General features: G+C 31.5%; 1 protein-coding gene across 1 annotated transcript; it reads left to right on the forward strand.

The window, feature by feature from the left end:
- Positions 1-12,669: 12,669 nt before the first annotated feature.
- Positions 12,670-23,890, forward strand: LOC134718370 (uncharacterized). Its single transcript, XM_063580868.1, has 7 exons — positions 12,670-13,392; positions 14,808-14,838; positions 18,209-18,480; positions 18,638-18,665; positions 19,946-20,269; positions 21,572-21,862; positions 22,891-23,890. The coding sequence occupies exons 1-7, from the start codon at positions 12,670-12,672 to the stop codon at positions 23,223-23,225; spliced, it is 2,004 nt and encodes a 667-aa protein (XP_063436938.1). The 3' UTR covers positions 23,226-23,890.
- The last annotated feature ends 301 nt before the right edge of the window (positions 23,891-24,191 follow it).

The following is a 24,191-nucleotide window of genomic DNA, read 5'->3' on the forward strand; positions in this document are numbered from 1 at the left end:
TATATATATGTACATAAATCATGTAAATATTTATATATGTTGTATTCAAGTTGCAATTTTGTACATGTTATATCATGTACAGAAATATTGTACATGTGATAACTTGTATATAATTGCAAAAAGGCTTGTTATGAACTGTACAAAAATACATCAAACATAGTATACCATGTACAATACATTGCTTAAAATGGTTTAAATTTTACAAAATTTTAAAATGAATCCAAATAAAGCTGCAAATACATTCAAATTTTACTGACTAAAAAAAAACTCAGAATGTAATTTTAAGAGCACAGTGATCAGAAAGTTTTAGAATTATTTGTATTGCTTCACGATTCATGTTGGCATAATATGTTTTCATAACATGTTTTTAGCTCACCTGGCCTAAAAGGCCAAGTGAGCTTTTCTCATCACTTGGCGTCTGTCGTCCGTCGTCTGTCGTCGTCCATCGTCTGTCGTCCGTCGTCGTTAACTTTTACAATAATCTTCTCCTCTAAAACTACTGGGCCAAATTAAACCAAACTTGGCAACAATCATCATTGATGTATCTTGCTTAAAATTTGTGTTTTTTTACCCGGCCAACCAACCAAGATAGCCGCCATGGCAAAAAAAAAGGTACACAGGGGTAAAATGCAGTTTTTGGCTTAAAACTAAAAAAACAAAGCATTTAGAGCAAATCTGAAATGGAGTAAAATTGTTTATCAGATCAAGATCTATCTGCCCTGAAATTTTCAGATGAATCAGACAACCCATTGTTGGGTTGCTGCCCCGTACATTGGTAATTTTAAGGAAATTTAATGTTTTTGGTTATTATCTTGAAAATTATTATAGATGGAGAGACCTGAAAACAGCAATAACGGTCATTAAAGTAAGATTTACAAATAAGGCAACATGACCAAAATGGTCAGTTGATCCCTTTAGGAGATATTGCCCTTTATAGTTAATTTTAGTCATTTTTCGTAAATCTCCATGATCTTTTACAAAAATCTTCCTCTCTGAAACTACTGGGCCAAATTAATCCATACTTGGCCACAATCATCATTGGTGTATCTAGAAAATTGTGTTTTTGACCCGGCCAACCAACCAAGATGACCGCCACGGCTAAAAATAGAATATGGAGGTTAAATGCAGTTTTTGGTTATTACTCAAAAACCAAAGCATTTAGAGCATTTAGAGCAAATCTGACAATAGGTAAAATTGTTTATCTGGTCAAGATCTATCTGCCCTGAAATTTTCAGATGAATCAGACAACCCATTGTTGGGTTGCTGCCCCTAAATTGGTAATTTTAAGGAAATTTTACTGTTTTTGGTAATTATCTTGAATATTATTATGGAAAGATATAAACTGTACACAGCAAAAATGTTCAGCAAAGTAAGATTTACAAATAAGTCACTAGACCCAAAATAGTCAGTTGACCCCTATAGGAGTTATTGCCCTTTATAGTCCATTTTTAACAATTTTTTCGTAAATCTGAGTTAACTTTTTCAAAAATCTTCTTCTCTGAAACTATTAAGCCAAATTTTACCAAACATAGCCAGAATCATTATTAGGCTATTAAGTTTAAAAATTGTGTTTTGTGACCGAGCTAACCAACAAATATGGTCGCTACGGTTGAAAATAGAACATAGGGGTAAAATGCAGTTTTTGGCTTATAACTCAAAAATCAAAGCATTTAGAGCAAATCTGACAGGTAGTAACATTGTCAATCTGGTCAAGATCTATCTGCCCTGAAATTTTTAGATGAATCGGACAACGCGATGTTAGGTTGCTGCCCCTAAATTGGTAATTTTAAGGAAATTTTGCTCTTTTGGGTTATTATCTTGAATATTATTATAGATAGAGATAAACTGTAAACAGCAATAATGTACAGCAATTTAAGACTCAAAAATAAGTCAAAATGACAAAAATGGTCAATTGACCCCCTAAGAAGTAATTGTCCTTTATAATCAATTTTTTAAATTTTTCATAAAATTTGTAAATTTTTACTAACATTTTCCACTGAAACTACACGGACAAGTTCATTATAGACAGATAATTGTAAGCAGCAAAAAATGTTCAGTAAAGTAAGATGTTCAAACACTTCCCAATCACCTTAACACAATGTTTTCATGAACTGTCTGCTTCCTGTGTTTAATTCACATATACCAAGGTGAGCGACACAGGCTCTTTAGAGCCTCTAGTTAATATATATTATAATATTCAGTCCACCGTGGCCTATAGAAGTTTTATGCTGTTTGACCCACTGCAATGATGAATTATAAGAATTAGTTATAAACTGTTTATATTTTGTCATTGTTAAAAATAATTGGATATATTAAACTATATTTTGTTCATTCTTGATTAACCTTCACATTAAAGACCAAATGTTTGGACATTCAAAGAGTGTTTTAAAAACACTATCCACATGATTGTCTGAAGGTTTGCTATGGTGTAGAAGCATCTTGAAAACATATCTGCTTCTATCCTTTTTCCTTTTTGGGGCGGGCAAGAATATTATTCTTAATAGGGAACTATAATTAAATAGTTAGAGAAAAAAAGGAAAAGGGATATTGCAATTCTATCATGAATAAGCTAATTCTTCATTTAAACTTTGGTCATGATGGTGAACCCAGTGTGGTTACCATTGCTCCCCAGACCAAAGTTCATTTAGCACTAAAAAGAAGTGAGTTTTTATTAGATGTTGTTAATAATTATATGCAAATGCTAAATTAAAATGATGTAATAGAAATAGAAATTATTTTATCAGAGTATAATCGCAATTTTACATTGGGCTTTTTATTTAAATGCTTAGTAAATGACAATAGTGAAGTAAAAAGATGCAGAGAGGGCAAAACAGCTCTTCTTGTTCCACTGATTGAAAAGTTCCAACTGGAAACAGACTTTGTTAAACTGCTTCTGCCACGAAAAATCAGTGCAAAAAATGCTGTTGCAATTCATTCGCTTTATATCAAACCAATGTATCGTTCTGTCATTAATGAGTTTTATTTACTTAATTTACATGGAGTTAATTTACAGGGACATATAAGTGCAGAAGATTTTATGAGGTTATTGCATGAACTTAAAACCTGTCATGCTCATTATTTAGTGCACATTTTACCAGTTTGCATTTGTTTGAGATGCACTGAGTATAGACATGAAAGACTTAATCAGCTTTCAGAATGTACCTATGCAACACCTTACCATGGTCCTATTACAAATAGCCCTTTTCGTAATTTACCAGTAGGACAACAACAGTTAACAGGTGGCAGACCTGGCTAATGGTATTCTGTTATTCCATAGTTTACATGTATCACATGATCACATTATTTTATTGTTATGTATTTATTATGCTAATAAATTATTTTAATCATATATAAGTTTCTAGTAGTTGTTGATTTATTGATAGAAGAAACATACTAAAAATAATAAAACAGAAAAAAAGGATTTGAACATGTTGAAATGGCCATATTTTTAATGAATCCTTAAGAACTTGAGGTCTGTTGATTATACGAATCAGTCGCTAAAAGGAAATAAAGGAACAACAAAAATACTAAACTCCAAGAAAAATCTAAGTAAAAAAACATCGCAAATAGCCTGTCCAAAACAAAAGTTTATAGAAACGGACAAACTGATAAACAACTGACATATTTTTAACTTGGTACAGGACATAATTTAAAAAAATGGTTTCAGTTCCACCAGGTTTATGCTTTTTATTGTTTGTTATTGTCTTGATGTATTATTGTGTTTCATTTAGCTTGTTGAATTTGTTGCTTTGTTGCTTATACTTTTTTACCTCATTTGACAAGAGACAGTGCCCTTTTTTCAATTTTTGTATTAACGTGGACTGAGACTCTCCTTGTTGGGGTATTTTAAAGTTTCTCAACATAACAGTTTTATTTCTTATTTTCCTCCTTTCATAGTAATAAACTCTAGACATGAAATAACTTTTATAGTTGGGTAAGGTTTAATGATTGCCAAATGATCTACTATCCAGCCAAAGAAAATGAATATTACAGTATAGCCTTCATCATGAAAAAACTCTTTAATCGTACTGAAAGCAACAGTAATATACCGCCATAGTCTTAAATCTAATTAAACAATAAAAACAAATCCGGATTACAAACCAAAACCAAACAATCAACTACAAGAGGAAAACAATAGAACAGCAAAACAACTGAACTACAACAAAAATAAACGCCAAGTTGAACATACATATAAGCTGTATAGTCAGAAATAACATTCAGAGACACAGTTGAAAGAGATTATTCAAAAGTTGAGACCAAGTTAAGGATAAACCTTGAATGAGAGTATAGGATATTAAAGTACACAAAATATCAGGACCCTATCATTTCTGTCAGCAGAACAAGTGTTCTCCATAGAAAAAAGATCAATTTCAACGAGTGAATCAGCCATATAATACCAGTATTAAACTTCAGCTCACTTTATAGACATTAAGTTATAACACAAAGTTATAAGCTTTCGCCGAAAAATGAAGGACTTGTTTTATGCATACATAAAAAACGATAGCATGTAGAAATTCCATTACATTTCATAAACAAAGTGTCCCAAGAGTGCTTTTCTGGATGCTTCAGCGGGAGCGCACAAATGATTTCATAATTGTCAATGCCAAAATTTTGAAATGTCGACTTATGTGTAGAGTTGTATAACTGAATGCAAGCATTTGCTTGGGCTACTAACTTTTATTATGGTTTATATCATTTTATTTGTTTTGTTTTGCACTTATCTTTAACGGTTGACATTCTCAGTCATACCTCCAGTGGATGAGAAGGTAAACATGCTTAAGTGGAAGGTTCTGAACTACACACTAGAGTGGTAAACATGCATATTATATATAAAAACGTGAGCATCGGTAATTTCCTCCAAAATCACACGTTGCACTGTCGTCATCATTTTGTCCACTATAGCAAACAAAGTTTACCTTACATTTTCCGCCCGTGTTGTTTAACATATTACATATTATAGCATTTTTAAAACAGTTCGTGACTGGGGTCAGACCAAGATAACCGTTTATAACAAAAATCGCTGCAAAAGTGATAAAAATGAAGCTATTCTGGGTTGATCTTCATCATTTACGCTCAGAACCTTATATTAGAAAGCTAAGGATGTAAAAAAACAAAACAAACAGTTGAAGTGCCAAAATAACACACAAAAGAGATAAAATAGTCGAAGGCCAGCTGTGGGGACATCACAATAAAGCAACCAATTACATCACAATTAATTATGTCATAATGAAATTATCACAATTCGCAAGACTTATCCTTGGTACCTCATTTATAAAATATATAAAAATAAATACCTGGATATCAATGCATGTTAAGTTATGTTTTAAAATATCAAAATAAAATGAATTTGCGATATAGACAATATTCAAATTTAACTATTATGTGGAATGTCACTTACCAATTGAAGGTTCTTTAAGTAGAAGTTTCAGCTGAATATTTGGTTATTAATACCTGATTAATTTAATCACCAATAATATAAAGATTACAATTAAACCTAAGTGTATTGTTGTATGAATTGAAGTATGTAGGGAAACAATGTATAGTCTGATATATCATTTCGTGGATTTAGCAACAAAAATGCCTGTACGTTTCTGAAATTTGAATTAAGTACAAGGCATTTACACAAACTGATAACGTATACTTACATGACTTAAGTGTACATCTATCTATTTGTTTTGGTTTTCATTAATCTCCTATTATTGATCTTCATGTAAATACTGATGAGAAGCTCAAGTGAAAGGTTCTTAACTCAAATATTGTCATTCAAATCTGAACATGCTTAGCTGATATATCACAAATGTGTGTCTATAGAATCTTTTAAGTTCGGAACAGTTAAATAAAATTAGAAATGTATAATGATATTTTTTTATTGAAGCTGTAACATTAATAATTAAAGAACCAAATAATCTAAAGGTGATACAATTATTCAAGCGTTTTAAAGACAAAATGTTAATCATAAAGGCGCTTTAAATGTTAAAATCACGTAAACGTTTCACATTTCATAAATTCATCAAATATAATTAAAGCATTTGAAGGACGCAGACTGTTTATGATTACAAAATGGCGCAAAGTTGTTTTTACTCTATTGTAATATTACAATACATCAACTGTTCGTGTTTTCTTAATATAAATGATAATTGTATTCAAGGGAAATAAGCATACCAGAAGAGGAGGAGAAACTTGGTAACTTGAACGTTATTTAATCTCTATATATAACTAGTTTTGCTAGTTTTATTTTGTATGAAAATATGTAAACAAAATATGAATTGTAACCAGAGTTCATGTCTGGTTTTCATTTAAACTTTCTCTCGTTTTTTTCAAATACCATGTTCCATGTCTTTTGACCTCATATAGAGTCCTTATAATAGAAGACATTTACTTTAAAGTGTCAACACATACTATAGACAAACCATAGGCATAAAATCAAATCAAATAATTTTATTGGTGTAAATTCCTATACAGACATGATACCAGCCGACATTTACAAAATACAAATACAAATACAAAAATGAACAAACAAACAGACAAAAACAAAAAAACCAAACCAAACATATTTTCTCAATGATAAGAGATACATATTTTATATTTACATTACGTGGAGGTGTTATTCATACAAAATTATTAATTCAAGCCATTAACAATTAGCATTAATACTATAAAAGTTCTTTACAACATTATTTTTGCTTTAAATGAATGTTAAAATCATACATATCGCTTATTCCAGCTACACTTACAGTACTAATGTCTGTATCATTACTTTTCAGAATGAAACTAAACTTATCTTGTTCACACATATTAGCAAAAGATGGAACTATATCACTTAAATTACAAAAGAGTACATTTCTATTAATTTCTAGCGCTTTACATTGAATGAGGCATATGTACAATATATATACTGCCCGGTACAAACTATAGTTTTATAGTATTGAAGATGTTGCTGATGCCTGAGGCAATCTCAAAATGTCGAAAAGAATATCAATCCTACCAAAACCACATAATACCTACAGATTGAGAAATAAAATCCCACCAAAAGTCGATTAGTATAATAATGATAAACTATTCTACATGTTGATGACAGTTTATGAATGTTGTAGGACATTCAATTCTAGTGCTTGTTTCAAAACTTAAATGTAAACTCTTACTCGTGATTTTCGTGATCAAATCAAAATAATGATCGCTAAAGTCGCTAAATTTCATCTCCAAAATCGATTATCAAAGGTACCAGGCTTATAATTTACAATTTACTATATTGCATTGCGATCAACATGTTATTTTTTTTTACTAAAACTTTAGCATTTTTTTCATGTATCTACTGTTTTTGTTCAAACTGATCACATTTATAGTTAAAACTCGAGCCGATTACATTTAATTGAGAATCTTTGAAAGCTAAAAATTTAGCCTTGAGTTTTGAATGTAAGATTTCAGAAGGCTAAAAATTTAGTGTATTGTATAAATCTAAAAGTACAATATGACTTAGAACAGGGAAATGCTAAAATATTAGTATGTATATTATTTATTTTCTTTTGTTATTGCAGGAAGAATTTGAAGGTAGCTGAGAATTGTCTTTTTTTTCTAAGAAAAATTGAGTTAAGCTGTAGTATTTAAAAGTTTGATGCAATTTCTCTAAACAAAAAGAAATTCATTAGATTTCAGGCAAAAAACATAGAATTTTAGCCAATTTGCAAAGATTCAAAACAATCCATTTTGAGAACGAATATTGCAGAGTATCAAAATTTATTGCAGTCCGTTCCATATAGTTTTGAACCCCATTCAAGATGAAGATATTTCCCTGACAACAATTTGCAGGTAGTTTAAAGGAAGATGTGACATATTAACCCTGAAGATGGACAAAATGTGCTGTACTGGCCGAATGCCTCGATGAATTATGGCACCGCTATTTTTAGTACCGCATATTTTAGAAAAAAGAGTTTTTGGGGCCCTTTATAGCTTGCTGTTTGGTGTAAGTCAAGGCTTTTGTTGAAGGCGTTGACCTATAATGGTTTAACGCATCATGTAAATATAACGGAATTTGATGAGACTGTTATTAAAGAGAGAGGGTTAGCGCTATAGAACCAGGTTTAATCCACCATTTTCTACATTTGAAAATGCCTGTACCAAGTCAGGAATATGACAGTGCTTGTTATTCGTTTTTGATGCGTTTTGTTATTTGATTTTACCATGTGATTATGGACTTTCCGTATTGATTTTCCTCTGAGTTCAGTATTTTTGTGATTTTACTTTTTACTGTTACAAATTGCAATGGCACTCATACCACATCTTCCTATATCTATTTGGTAGTAGTTTACTGTCTACGGCTCGCAAAGTTTATAAAGTGAAATAAAAAATTACCGGATACAAATTTGATTTAAATCGTCCTTAAATAAAAAAAGATGTATTAACGATTTCGCTAAAATAAATATTATTTGAAAATTCAAACTGTTTATTTTTATTTGTTACTTTTTTTTTCTTTTTTTTATAAAAAAAACCGCCTCCTTGTTTTTCAAAGGTCTTATTAGTTGATTAAATGAATTTGTTAAAAAGTTACCATGCACAGATTAAAAATGTTTATTTTTTACAGAGCACATCATTTTAATCTTGAAATCTGTATCAAGGCATATAAATTTTTCCTTTATGATTTTTTTTTGGGGTTGACCATTATGGAATGTATATTTCAAAAATGTTTATAGACACGTTCCTATTGTCGTTACACTTGCTTAAGACAAGTAATTGGTCGAAAATGTACTGCATTGTTTTCAATTTGCTCAAAACTTGCCATAGATTTGGAAATAACATAAATCCGCCATAGATTAGGAAATTACAAAACTTGCCATAGATTTGGGATGGCATGACGTCACATATACAATAGATTAGGAACCTGCCATAGATTTGAAACCTGCCATAGATTTGAGTCCTACATATATATATAATGCAGGTAAAAATGTTCCAATATCCAAAAAGTGTGTACCTTTTATTAGAGCGTGACAGACTGTTTGATAATATCCTTTACTAATAGTCATGATAGTTGTGTTGGTATGTGAGAATTTTTATGTAATATGATTACTAAAAAAACAATCTTTTTTTATCCACAGTGTTAATAATTGTGAAATGCATGCACTTGTTTAACTAATTTCTGAATGAAAATATTTTTTTTAATTGGTGATGTACGGCAGCAGGCAACCGAGCAGTTTACTCAGATACTTAGATCAAATTTGAATTGTGTGGCGTCACTTTTACTATACTAGAGTTATGTCCCTTTATAAATGGGTAAATTGCTGCATTTTTTGTTTCCATTTTCTTACTTAAGTTTGCCTCGACCAGGGACTTTCTATACTAACGGGGCTCGTCTCTATTGATTTTAACTGATAACTAATTAAGCCACCTGTTTAAAGCTACCACCCAAATATAAACTTAGTTTTGTATCTCTGATATACGATGCTAGTAGTTATTTGAGTACTTCACATTACATTGTAATTGTATAATTATTATTTGTTGTATATATAAAATCTGATTAATAGCGATTTAAGGTGACAAAAAATATAAGATTTTGAAAGAATGATGAATTATTAAACTTAGAAGTATCGTTTTGAAGAACAACCCAGTTGTGTAAAATTGTTTCCATATCACACAATATGGCGGCCACTGAAAATTCAACGAACAAATTCCTCAAAGTTCAAAGATCAATATTTAAAAAACAATCCGAGAAATCTTTTGAAAAACAGCATTTTGCAATGACAAAATGTATAAAATTTCATAAAATCGCGCCGTGTAGAGTAAACATGTTTACAATTAGTTTAGTGTAGTGTACACTGGTTTCACATTACATTTGTTCACATCTATACACCTTGTTTAGCTACCTGTACATAAGATTTGTTCCCACTTGTAAACTATATGTCATTTAAATGTTCATTACGTAGAACTGAATATTCAAAATTTTTGGAATTTTGTTCTAGTGCTAAGGGAACAACCATTTGCCTTCAAAAGGGGGGTGGGGGATGGGAATGGAAATATTCTGATCCCCAATTTGATAAAAAAAAAAAATGGTCATACAGATGATAATTTTTTTAATTCTGAATCAAGAGTTTCCCCATACATTATAGTGTAAAATATTACAAACAAAGTATTTGATCACCAGCATCGAAAAAAATGGAATAAAAACGTACGCGCGAAAAAAAAATCTGACTCAGATAAAAAAAAAATAACCCTCCCCCTTTTTTTTAAGTTAAGTGGTTGCTACTTTATAAAAGCCATTAGATATGTCTCGATAACGCATTCGAAAACGTTAGCTGCAACAGCGTGCTTACAGCCGAAAAAAAGGATTGAGATATTAGAGTTTACTACATTTTTACTTTTTCTGTTCGTTTAAAATTGTATTTCTTCTCCAATGAGTATTTGGTAAAGGAATAGGGTAACGTTTTTTTTATTTATTTTACGTGTTATTTAACGGAACTGAGATACTAGACAAATATATCATTTACCTCACACTTTTGTTAGTCATGCATTTATGCGTGAATCGTTTTTTTTAGTGAAGACCAGTGGCGAATATTTCTTTGTACGTCAAGTCGATTCGGGAAGACCTTTTCAAATGAATTAGGCAGCAACTATTTACTTCATTTTTTGTGGAGGGGGAGGGGGGCGTGAGGTATTGATTTTTTTTAGGACAAATTTTGGTGACAAGTCGAAATCAATTGTAGCATATATAGTGGCAGCTGAGGGTGAAACAAACACATTTTTTTTCAGGGCCAAAAACTGGAAACATTTTTTGTTTCCAAAACAAAATCCATAGCTCACCACCCTCACCTCCTTGCCTTTATGTTTTATACTCGACTATTGTTATGAAGAATACTTCGTAAATGTGAAATGATTTGCTATAAAGTCACGTGACATCAGCTACGGCCGAGATCAGTCTGATGTTGGTATAGATATCGTTATAAGTGACCAGTCCCGTTAGTATAGAAATTCCCTGCTTCAACCAAACTTTATGAATTCTATACAAAAACATGAAAATGCTTATAACCACAAAACAAAGATCAAGTTTGAATTTTGGTGCCTTCCCTTTTACCGTTCTAGAGTTATGCCTTTTACAAATGGAAAAAATGCGGATTTTTTTCGTTTCTGTTGTCCAACTTAAGTTTACTTCAACGAAATTTTATGAAACTTAAATATAATGCTTATTACCAAAAAGCAGATCATTTACAAATTTGGGTTGCGTCACTTTTTCCGTAATATGCAAGCTGGGGCATCATCTGTGTCCCATAGACACATTCCCTATTTAGTTTTGTTTTTCAATTTAAACTGAAACTAATATTTATTAAGTATAAAGGTATTAGTATAACTATAGAACTACATGGTTTCAAAATATAAAATATATTTGAACAATCCTAAAAAACTTGCAAGTAGTTCTATCCCATTATGAGTTGATTACCAACACAATTATGTTTTGAGACAATGTGTAGTTGTTATATATTTAAACTGAAACTCTTATATCAGGCTTTTTAAAGAAAGTAAATGTATACATGGTTAGTGTGACATTCATTTTCACTAAACTATCATACATTATTGTTTAGGGACCAGCTGATGCACACCTTGGTTGCGAGATTTACTTTAATGTACCACTGCAACAGTTTGTCATCGCAACTCCTCTCAAACCACACAACAGAATTTCACCAAACCTTTTCAAATAATGAGGACATACTATGTAGTTGTGCATATCGACGGGAAATTGCGATTCAATTTTTTTTCTAGGAGTTAGCCCCTTTGAACTTATTTGCTTCAATGTACTTCTGCAACAGTTTGTCATCTCAACTCCTCTGAAACCACACAACAGAATTTCATGAAATTTTGTTGATAATAAGGACATACTATTTAGATGTACATATTGGCAGGAAATTAATTTTCCGTATACAATTTGTTTTTCTTACACTTATTTATTTCCTCCAATGACAATGTGGGGACGTGGGGTATGTGAGGGTGCTCACTAAGGTTCTTTAATTTGTCCACATTATATTCTATCATGATGTGGCATGGTTTTAATTTTTTAATACATTTTGCTCAAATCGCTGTAGATGTAGTCTTACATTAGGATGAAATTCTGTAAATTTATTGATCTGATAAAGACAAAACTGAACGGGGAATCTTCAAATAACCAGTATTTCAAAGAAAAAAATCACATCTAGTGTTTTTAACATTAACGTCTACCTTATACCGAAAAATTGTGCTTAAAACTGGAAAATAAAAATATGAAAGACAGTAATTGACTGACAAAATGTCATCATGGATGACTGTCATACATCATTCTTAGTGTTTCCCTTACAGAAAACATGTACAAGCCATGCAGACATTAGAAATCTAGCAGTTTTCTCACAGCACATGCAAGCCTTGTTTCAGATAATTTTCTTCCAAATGGAAATGATTCAACTTTGATCACCAAATCCTGTTATAACAGACTAGACAAAAAAAAATGTGTTCTGATATAAAAGACATTTAATTGAAATATTAAGATAAATTGTGTTTTCCAGTGATGATCTAAATGAGTGATACCAATTGTTTTATCATGTAGCTTTTATAGATCGCTATAATCTCATAATATAAATAATATTTCATATTTTATTCAATTTTTATAGATGTTGCATTTTGGCCCAAAGAAAATAAAACAAGGAAAACCTTCAAAAGATGTCTGAAAATGGAATGATTCAAAAAGTAGACCTCTACCAGATTTGGGAACAAGAAGAATTCCGTCAGATTTTACCATTTAAAGAGTACATATTTGATATGCTGATACATCTAGATATCGTATCCGAACAACGGAGATATGATACTAAAACAGGAAGTCGTCTACCATTAGAAAACTTCTTTGTACCCTGTATGCTTACACAAAGAAATGATACAGATTACTTGACACAAGAATGTACACCAGAGAGGACTCTCAGTTTGGCCTTTGTTTTCAAAGGAACCATCATACCTCCAGCCTTACCAAACCGTCTAATATGTGCATGTCTGAGTATGTGGACATTAAAAGAATACCAAGGACGGAAACTTATGTTTTCGGGGTTTGTTGGGTTATCATTTGATAAAGAGCATGATATTGTTGTCTGTGTAGAAGGAAATAAGATCTTTTTGCACCTAGTCCACAAGCGCTCCAAGGGTTTGATAATACCTGATATAGCCACCAGTGTCCGGGATTGTTTGTTTGTTACTTTGGAGAGAATATCCGAATTTTATCAGTCAACTATCCATTGTAAAGCCAACAACAAGTTACCATTCCACACTGAGTATTCCTGCTCAAAATTAAACTGTTTTACTCCAGAAGAAAATATGGTTGTAGATACAGAGGAATGTCTTTGCGAACATGGTGAAAACATTAAACACAACTGGAGAGTTTGGAATCAGAAACTGGTATGTACTTTACTTTAACTATTTTCATTTTGAATAATTTCTTAGGATGCATAAGACATATATTTTTGGACATCATATAGTTGGTTTGTTTCTTTATAAAGAAATAAATACAAAAAAACAAATACAAAAATACCGAGGAAAATTCGGAATGGAAAGTCCCCTATCAAATCGCAAAATGTAATGCTGAAACATAAAAGAAAAAAAAATACAAGGACAATTTTATTCATCAGTATGATAACAATCATTTGTTTTCAACTCTAGCTTTCCATCTGTTATTTTTTTCGTAACTTTTTCGAGTATAATTAACAGCAATGCCAGTGTAGCAATTATTTGATAAAACCCCTAATCAATGTTCTGCAATTCACAGACACAGTAAAAAAAAATAAATAGTATACATTAGGCGCAGACATATTGAGCAGAATGATGTTAAAATCTCGAAAATTCATTTACAACTTACAAACTGAAGTAACAAACACAAAATTGAGAGAATCTTTCGAACTACAAAAAGAGACCAGTTGCTATACGTGATGATGTTCTTCTGTTATACCAACACCAACCACCATGCAAATTTACACTTAATCAAAATGTCATAATAGGTAGGACAACACAATCAGTGTATTAAAAGGTCGCACAACAAACCATACAATCCCTCCAAAAAAGTCTTATAAAGGTATATATTTGTGGTAGTCTCATTGGTGTAACTTTGTAATTCCAAATATTATGATTAATATGAAAACAAGACGATGTTGTATGATTGTCAATGGGAAAGCTCTCCACCAGAGACCAAATGACATAGTAGAAAGCTCTCCACCAGAGACCAAATGACATAGTAGAAAGCTCTCCACCAGAGACCAAATGACATAGTAGAAAGCTCTCCACCAGAAACCAAATGACATAGTAGAAAGCTCTCCACTAGAGACCAAATGACATAGTAGAAAGCTCTCCACTAGAGACCAAATGACATAGCAGAAAGCTCTCCACCAGAGACCAAATGACATAGTAGAAAGCTCTCCACCAGAGACCAAATGACATAGTAGCAACTGTAGGTTATTGTATGGCATTCACTAATCAGAAAAACCCATACCATATATTCAACCATGAAAGGCCCTGAAATGACAGATGTAAAACAATTCCAAAGTGAAAACTAACGAAGTGATTCATGCGTAAAACCAAAAACTAGTAGGATGTTCACCAACAAATAACAACAACGAAAATACAGGCTACTGACTTGGGACAGGCACATACAAATTATGGCTTGATTAAACTTGTTCAGCATAGTTATCAACACTAGTCTAACATTATACTAACATTTAACTTAGAAGCAGATTCTATGTTTTTATTTCTTGGTATGTTAGCCGGATTACGTTAGCTACAAATAATTGTAGAATAATAAAAAGGTATTTCTTTTCTTATAGGAACAAATGCAGTGTGATCCTAGTTGTCCAGGTAAATGTATTGACTATTTCTTTTTCTGTTAAAAGATCTCAAAAATATCATAATTCCTTCGTGAGTAAAATATGTATCGTAGGAGTATATGTAATTTGCATTTAAGTTATATTGTGAGGTGATAACATAAATACAAAACATTAGTAAGATTCACAATAATTCAGTTCTAAAAAGGAGTAGGTTCGTTAAGGACTCATATTGGCCTCAAATTTCAGTTTCATCTAACAAAAGATTTTGACCACTTTTTAAACACTTAAGTGTCTATTTCACTTGATTCAATTAGTTAATGTGAAAGATGTTAACTGATTAAGTCATTAAAATCGATCCGATTGAAGATGAAATATGGAAAATCTCTCAAATATGCCAAAAAAACGTCACTTTATATGTTATATATTATCTAAAAATACAACTTACATTACATATTAAGGATAAAAATGAATGCGGCCACTTTCGTTTTACACAGAAAACCGTCTAAAATCTAACTAAAATGATAGAATTTTGAAGATTTCAGTAATATAGCATGACTCAATGGTGCTACAACCCGATATATATGCATTGTATTGTCAAAAGCAGCCCATATTTATGTAGCAGAAACACTCTGTTCAATAAATAACTAAAAGTTTACATTTTAACAATTTTGTAAAACTGTTATATTTTTGGGCCAGAAAGAGGCCTTACCGGACCTACTCCTTTGTGGAATTGAAATGTGTATCAACTATCTTTGTATTGCATTACCACAAACAAATTTCAGCAAATATTCAAGCGTTACTGATGAGTCTTTTGTAGACGAAACACACGTCTGGCGTAAATCCCAAAATAATCCTGGTATTTATGATGAGTTTATATGCATGATATATATAAGAGTTGACTAGCATACAAACCTTTACTATTTTTGTCATGATTTCACTACTCCATGTTGGTCCAAAGTTGGTTGGCTTGCTTACCAATATTGTAAGGATAAAAATGATAAAGGAAATTGGGAATGTGTCAAAGCGACAACAACCCGACCACAGAGCAGACAACAGTCGAAGGATGTTAACTATAAAGTAAAATCACAAAAATGCTAAACTCCAAAGAAAATTCCAAACGGAGAGTCTCTAATCAAATGGCAAAATCAAATGTTAAAACTCATCAAACGAATGGACAACAACTGTCATATTCCTGACTTGGTACAGGCATTTTCAAATGTAGAAAATGGTGGATTGAACCTGGTTTTATAGCGCAAAAAAAGCAGTGTTATGTAACTTGATATGATAAGACAAGACATATATCTATTAATAATGGAGTTAACTCATGTACAGTTTGGATGTGATTTTTTTTTAATTTTCATTCTATTGTCACTATAATAAACTCATCATAGAATGATAGATACTAGGATTAAAATTTTGTTTTTCGCCAGACGCGCCTTTCCCCTACAAAAAACTCATTAGTGACGCTCGAATCTAAAAAAGTTGTTTAGGCCAAATAAAGTTCAACGTTGAAGAGCATTGTTGTAGAAACTGGTGTTTTATAAGCATATAATTTGGAACATTGAACTGCATGTATGTCTTAAGATAAATGTAACTGAAAATTGCTTAGTTATAGAGGTTACACATAAGTCATATTATAAAAGCTGTTTGACGAACACAAGTAATACTATTTACTTAATTCTAACATGCCTTACTCATGTTTTCATAACGATCGTAATAATATATATGAAATGCAGACTCAGTTCATAGATCTCACCAAAACATAGATTATGAACTAACTAGTTTGATAATAAATGAAATACAAATTTAAATGTATCTATTTGAGTATCATAATTTTAAACTCTAAATAAGCACTTTTTGACAAAACCTTCACATGTATTTCATTTATTTGAAAGCAAATTATTTTTTTTTAATTTTTTTATACGACTGCCAAAATATTAAGGGATCGTAAAATGCTATCATGTTCTCATCGATGTCATTGTCTGCGTCGTCGTCATCCGACGACATTTCGTTTCTCAATAACTTAAGTTAAAGTGTATGGATCTCTTTGAAATTGAAGCAACAGGTTTAATACTACAACAGGAAGGTTGAGATGGTTTTTGGAGGCGATGGTCCCAACTGTTTAGAAATTAGAGTCGAAAATTGTCCCCAAACAAGCATTTTTCTAGTTTCAGAACAATAACTTGTGTATAAGTATTTTGATTGCTCTAAAATTGTACCCGAAGGTTCCATACCACAAGTTGAAGATTGGGATTCATGTTGGGGGATATTGCCCAATCTGTTCTCGAATTTAGGGTCAACAGGGTCTAAAGCAAGCATTTTTCTAGTTTTCAGACAATAATGCTTGTTTTAGTACATTGATGTCTCTTAAACTGTACCACATTTTATAAAAAGTTTTTTTTTTTTAAATATTTATTTTTCTGGAATTAAAAAAATCTTTTTGAAAACAACTGGGTCAATTTGAATCAAACCTGGCCATACTTATCATTGGGTATCTAGTTAAAACACATTATATGTGGTTATCTTCCATTCATAAAGTAATCGTACAAAATCACTACGCACGTTATAGAAATGTTACTAACCATGCTTTTAATACTTGGAGAAAATTACGGACTCTGTGATGTATTAGGGCCTTTTTTAATTGCTGATTGATACTTACAAACTCAACTCTGTAAACGGATTGCATAATAGTCAATATGATGCAAAATGATCAAGGTGACTTCTCTAGACAGTGTCAACTATAATTAAGACCCTTTGCGTTATTAAAAATAATGACCGGTAATTCTCAGTTTAGTATAAGTAAATAGACCTTTTGCTGGAATTATTTTATGTAGACTCATGTCAGGTTTAATTCTTTTACATATGGATGTTCGAAAAAAGTTACAAAAACATTTACTAGGCAGCAAATGCTTTCAAAGCCTTACATGCTTTGATAACCAGTTTGATGTGGTATTGCCTATCATTTTGAGTATAAAATGGATAGAGAAAAAACTTCATGCTGGCTAACAAATTGGAACTCATTATTTTAGGTGTATAAATACTGGTAAAACAGCAAGGCATGGCCATAGAGATGTAGATAATTATTCTTTATTACAATTTCATAAGACGGCCTTGTTCTTAATGGTAGAATATTCTAAAAACAGCCAAACACGGTCATAAACATATAGCTTATATTAAAACAGCCAGACAAGGCCATATAGATATTGTTCATAAAATAGCCAGACAGGACCATAGAAACATTATGAAAATAGATATTTATTCTTGGTGGTAGACAGTTTTGAAATATAATTACTATCTATATTTGTTGCCAATATTGACTCATAGTGTTCTAGTAATGTATTGTCACATTTACATAATTATTACCATCTTTTCACAATGTTTACGTTTTATACAACTTGTAGGTTTGAGTGAATATTCTTTAGATCAAATTCCAAGTAACCCCGAGTTGCTTCGTCTTTCCTGTAATTGTGAGGAAGACTTGATACATGAATTAGCACTTCGTCTTGGAATGGAAGAGATAGATTGGAGAGATATTGGCAAGAATTACACAGGAAATACACAGATGGTCAAGTTTTTGACACTTATTCACTTGAAAGAGAATTATTCAATATGTTTTGGAGATCTAGATAAAAGTTTGCAAGAAATGAAAATAACAACACACACATTATGCATGGTAAGCTATAAAGAGATAAAGTGTATTTTTTTGCAATTATTATCTCCCTTTCAATTATGGTCACTTCAAAGTATATTAACTACGATTTTGAAAACTTCTCCTAAGATTGCAGATCTCATCATAAATGCTTATACAGTTTATACGACTTTATTTTCAGGTCAGGAGAAGAAAACAAGTTAAATCTAGTGAGTAAACTGTATCTAAAGATATTCATCAACTTAAAACGAAATCTAGTATTTTTGTTTTACTGTACTTTTAAAAGAAATCATGCTTAACAGTGACTTTATTAACCCATGGTCAAACGTAGTGTGGGCTTGGCTAAAGTGCTGTGTCCGTTTATTCATTCTTCTTATTAACTAATGTCTTTCATTCAGTTTACAATCATAGAAACTGCATATATTGTCAAGTAATAAACATATTCTCATAGAAATTAAGTTGACAGAAGCATAAACATGAATTGTGTTTGTTAATTGTTGTGTTTAGGAAAAACACAAACAGGGTTGATATCGAAAGTGATGTTTTGTCAATTAATGGGCAGTTTTTTCTTATAAACACTTTGTTATTATTTTTTACTCTTACTAGACCAATGATTTGGCTAGTGATCATGTATGCCCCTTTGCTTTCTTGTCATTCACTGAGATAACACATGGTAGTGTGCACTTGTGAGTCTATTTGTGAAGAAAGTAAATTTTCAGAGGCTGTTTACAAGGGAAGCAGTTTGACTAAAAAGGACCTAGAAAAATCCTTTAAAGGTCCGTTTTGCCTGAGGGAACTTTATTTCCGTAATAATTTCCAAACATATCAACAAATACTTGAAATAGAAAAAACGTTTGATTTGAATCATGTCAGCTAAAAAGTTAACTGAGCTGATAATAATTGTGTATTCTGTGATCAGCATTTTACAAACAGACCTTTCCAAAAGAGGGGCTATAGATACCAGAGGGACATTCAAACTCATAGGTCGAAAATAAACTGACAATGTCGGGGCTAAAAAAGACAAGGACAAACAGAAACACAATAGTATACAAAACAAAACACAGAAAACTAAACATTATAAAGACTAAGCAACATGAACACTATTTAACATTGTGTGTGATCTAAGGTGCGCCAGAAGGGTACGCAGAACCTGCTCCCCATCGTGTTATTCATGTCAGCTAAAACCAGTCCTAGGAAATATAATGATTGTTTAAAACATAATTTGAAGGACAAGATTTTCTGGATTTCTGGCAGTGTGAGTAACGGCCTGATTGAATAGTGATTAATGTATAATTTGCAAAAAAAAGAATGTGAATACAAGAAAAAAATGTATGTTCAAAATCGAGTCAGTAAACATGATAAATACCATTTGACACAAAAAGCTGATCGAGATTCAGGAAATCAAACAAGGACAAGGTTTTTTAAAAAAATCCATGTAAAATTATTCACTTACTGTACATGTACTATTTAAATCTGAATTATCTTATAGGAATTTCCGACGACATATTAGATTGTATCCCTACAGATGAAATTTTAGACAAGCTAGCACCACAGATTGGAAAAATGGTTTTTCAACTTGGAACAGAACTCGGATTGTCCATAGCGGATTTAGAAAATATCGACAAATGTAGTACCAATTTGACAGCCCAAAATAAGGAAGTTTTATTTACTTGGAGAAAAGACAGATCAGTAAAACCTACAATACGGGTCATTAAACAAGCTTTAGTTAATATAAGAAAGGGTGTACGTTGTTTAGAGGAGGTTGTGAAGAACATAGATGCAAAAACATTAAGAGCTGTGGAAAAAGTTACAGGTGATAATATACTGCGAAAGAAAACAGGCATGGAAACTTTTCAGTAGATTTTTATTTACGGAATAGGTAGCATTCGTAAATGAATTTTAATCTGAGATTTGATTATTCTGTCATGTTCAGTCTCCCAGTCAATTTTCAGCCATATCCACTGCGGTTCATTCAGTTATGTTAAAACAATTCACTTGCAGTCAACTCAGTAGCTTCTCAGACAATTTAGTTTACAGGTGGCATCTGGAATCATCTAGGAATCTTTTTAAAACTATTTGTATATCTTTGCTTCTAATTGTTAAGGTTTTTTTTGTTATTAATTTAATTTCTTTGAAAAGTTATAGTAGTATTGGTATACTACTTTGTGAAGTAATGCACTCCAATTTTTCTTTCATTTGTTATGACCTGCGTTTCCTTTGTTTAGTGTTGGTTCATGTCAATTCAATGCATACATATGTGTCAGAAAATATTTGGATATTTTAAGTTCTATATTTAGAACCAATCTTGAAAACTAACCTTTCTTTAACCTGTGACAGTTGTGTAAAAGGAACATGTAAAAACCAAATATAAAAGTCACTTTGTACTTAGCTCGTCAGATTGATACCACATAGTCCGTTTCTATGTATGCAGGCATTTGTTTTTTTTAGCATTTCAGTGTTTTTGTTGTTCCATTGTTTCCGTCATATAGTTGATGTATTTCCCTCGGTTTTGTTTTGTGACCTGGATTTGTTTTCGCTTAATCGATTTATGACTATTGAACAGCAGTTTACTACTGTTGCCTGTTACTACTGATGACACAAAGCAAACAAACAATTAACAGAAACACATAAGCATAAAGTCCTGATAAGCTAGTTAAAAAATATTAACAACTTATTAAAGTAAAATGTTCCCGAGACAAAATATCAATCAATACACATCAAATGAATTTAGTTTGATTACGGCATAAACACTTTAGGAAAACTTAAAATAACATATCTATTTTACTGTGAATATCACTTTATATATCTATGTACATTTTCGGGAGTTTGCTTCTTATACAGGAATATCATATCTGTGGGCTAAAGTTGAAGGTTCTAACATAGAATTAGATACTGTCTTGAGAGTTTGAGCTGTGCTCAACTTTTATATTCCATATTTTGTATGCATGCAATTTCAAAACTTTAACTAATGTTCAGACTTTTCGCTTGCTTGACAATACCTATTTTGAAAAGAAATCAGTAAATGCAGTATGCTAACTGAATACAAAATATAATCATTTTGATATTTTAAGTCAACTTACATGCTAAACGAAATTTTATATTACCACAATTACAGATAAAATCAGAGATAATGCAGACAAAATCATACAGGACATACAAACCAGCCAAATTTTAGACCATATGATGGCACATCTGGTGATATCAGTAGATGACAGACGTCGTATTGAACAACAAGCTGGACAAGATGATCAGAACAAAGCATTGCTGGATATTGTGAGCAAGAGGAGGGAACCTGCTTACAGTGTGTTTGTTGATGGATTACGTATTTATGGATACGAAGATATCGCTAATGATTTGAAATGTGATTTCAGTCCAAGTCCAACATCAGCATCTGCGGAAAATGAAGGTATGTCTGACGGGTTTATTATAAACACAAACAAAGAAGGATTTTTACTGAAATCGTTTTTAAATCTTGTTATATATTCATTCAAAATAGATATAATGTATTTGATTCTAAAGACTATTTAACAGATCATTTGCGTCATATTTAATTTATCATAAGTATACTACTTTTCTTGCATACCAAAGAAGGTCACTGGTATATATCGTAAGTCTTTCAGGACGAATTTCAGTTTGTGTTAAGTAACTATGATCTTAGAAATTGTACCATTGAGTAATTATGATCTCAGGCATTGAGATCAATATTCTTTTCTACAGTTATAAAAGTACCTGTTACGAGTCAGGCAAATATGACCTCAGATGAATTTCGCTTCTTAGATCCAACTGTAGAAAAGAATAGTGAACATATATAATGCAAAGGCCTTAGTTTTGGTCAACTATAAAAAAAAATCAAAGTGAGAGAAAATAGAATAACAAACAAATTGGCAATTAACTATAAATTGTGAATAAGTATGTTTACCAGCTCTCTTTAAAATGTCAAACGCTTATCATATGTGTTTGATAAATTCAGAGCATACATCATCAATTTGTATGAAGAAATGTAAGATCTATCATTATATGTGGGCATTCAACTTATTCATGAGACATTAGATTTAAGAAAAGGGTGAATAAAACCGAAACAGGAGAAGGGCTACACCCATGAAAAGTACTAAAAAATGCCCAAATCCATCTTATGCCAACTTTGCCCGAATGAGTTGAAAGCTTAGTTTCTGCATAATTTTAAAATTTATAAACGGTAAATTTAAGAAGGGTTTGTTTTAAATCATGTGAGTAGCAAAGTACTGAATACTGAGCTAATGATACTCTAGGGGACGTATAATCCACCAGAAGAGGTATCGACCAAGTGATATAAAAAAATGAAAACACATTATAAATTTCATGTGGTCCAAATCGCTCTTCTGAATTTAACCTCGTCTTTAGTCATAAAAGGTCAATAGCACTATCTGAAGAAATTATTTTTTTTGTATTTTGTAGGCTTATCAGTTTGGAATTTTCCATTATATAAAGTTCGTCTACAAAAGAACTACCTCAAGGTCATCACTGATATACAACACGAGAACATAGTAGATCATCTAATATCAAAAGAGGTATTGTCAGTTGATGATGGGAAGAAGATAGAATCTGGTAAAACCCCACAGGAAAAGAACAGGAATTTAATGGACATGCTTTTGCGTAAAAATGAACAGGGATTTAATGAATTTCTCAAAGCCCTACGAAAAGACTCAATTTATGCAGATCTAGCAGATCAAATAGAGAAGACAGAAGTTACTAGCACGGATATGGCAACCCTTAATAAATGCACAAAATGAAAGAAAAACTTTATACAACAAGTTAAAGACAGCTAAGACACACACATGTAAACAATGAATAGAAGGAGGTATTGTCAATCCAATGTTCAATGATTTGGTCACTTAAACCGCTAAGACAAACACATGTAAACAATGAATAGAAGGAGGTATTGTCAATCCTATGATCAATGATTTGGTCACTAAAACCATCAAAGTGAATGAATAACAATATATTATTGATAACAATATTTTATATTAAACATATGTCATGTGTGAGTGTCATGCTTGGCAAGAAAAAAGATAAAATATGTACCCCTTTTACGAGTATTCATTCCTGTAAACACAAATCCCCATACGAGTGTTCGTTCCATAACAGATATGTTAATTATGAAGCAGTCATGACATATTTTATATTCATATAAAATAATTTTAATGTATCTTAATATAATTATTCGGAACCAGTAATTGGAAAGTTCATATGCACTACTGTTTTTTCAAAGGTCAAAACATATGGCTGTGCGGTATATTTTCAACATTTATATACCTCAAACTTCCAAGAATTTAAACCTACATGTATACTAAAATTATGTACTTCCTCTCACTTAACATTTGGTCCTTCTCAGAATTTAATTTTGCCGCTATCCATGTGAATTCATACTGGTAAAGTTCCCAAGATGTGTCTCTTTGAGATGATACATAGATATCATATCTGGGAACCAGTAGGTAAACAAAACATCTATCACGTGTAGATATCCCAAAAGAGGCGTTGTATTTACAAAGTGCAACCTAAAGGAAATGTCAAAACTTGATACAATATACTAAATGTACTATTTTGATAAATTTTGAATAACCTACATAGCTGCAATTAGGTTATATAAATTTCATATCAGTCATAATTGTGTATGTTAATCTCTCAAAGCTGTTAAATGATACCTTAATAGTCAATGTAGGTCTACATTTTAAGTCTAATGAATAGTAAAGTATGCA

This window comes from Mytilus trossulus, chromosome 5 (assembly GCF_036588685.1).
Source record: "Mytilus trossulus isolate FHL-02 chromosome 5, PNRI_Mtr1.1.1.hap1, whole genome shotgun sequence".
In the NCBI taxonomy this organism is placed as follows: domain Eukaryota; kingdom Metazoa; phylum Mollusca; class Bivalvia; order Mytilida; family Mytilidae; genus Mytilus; species Mytilus trossulus.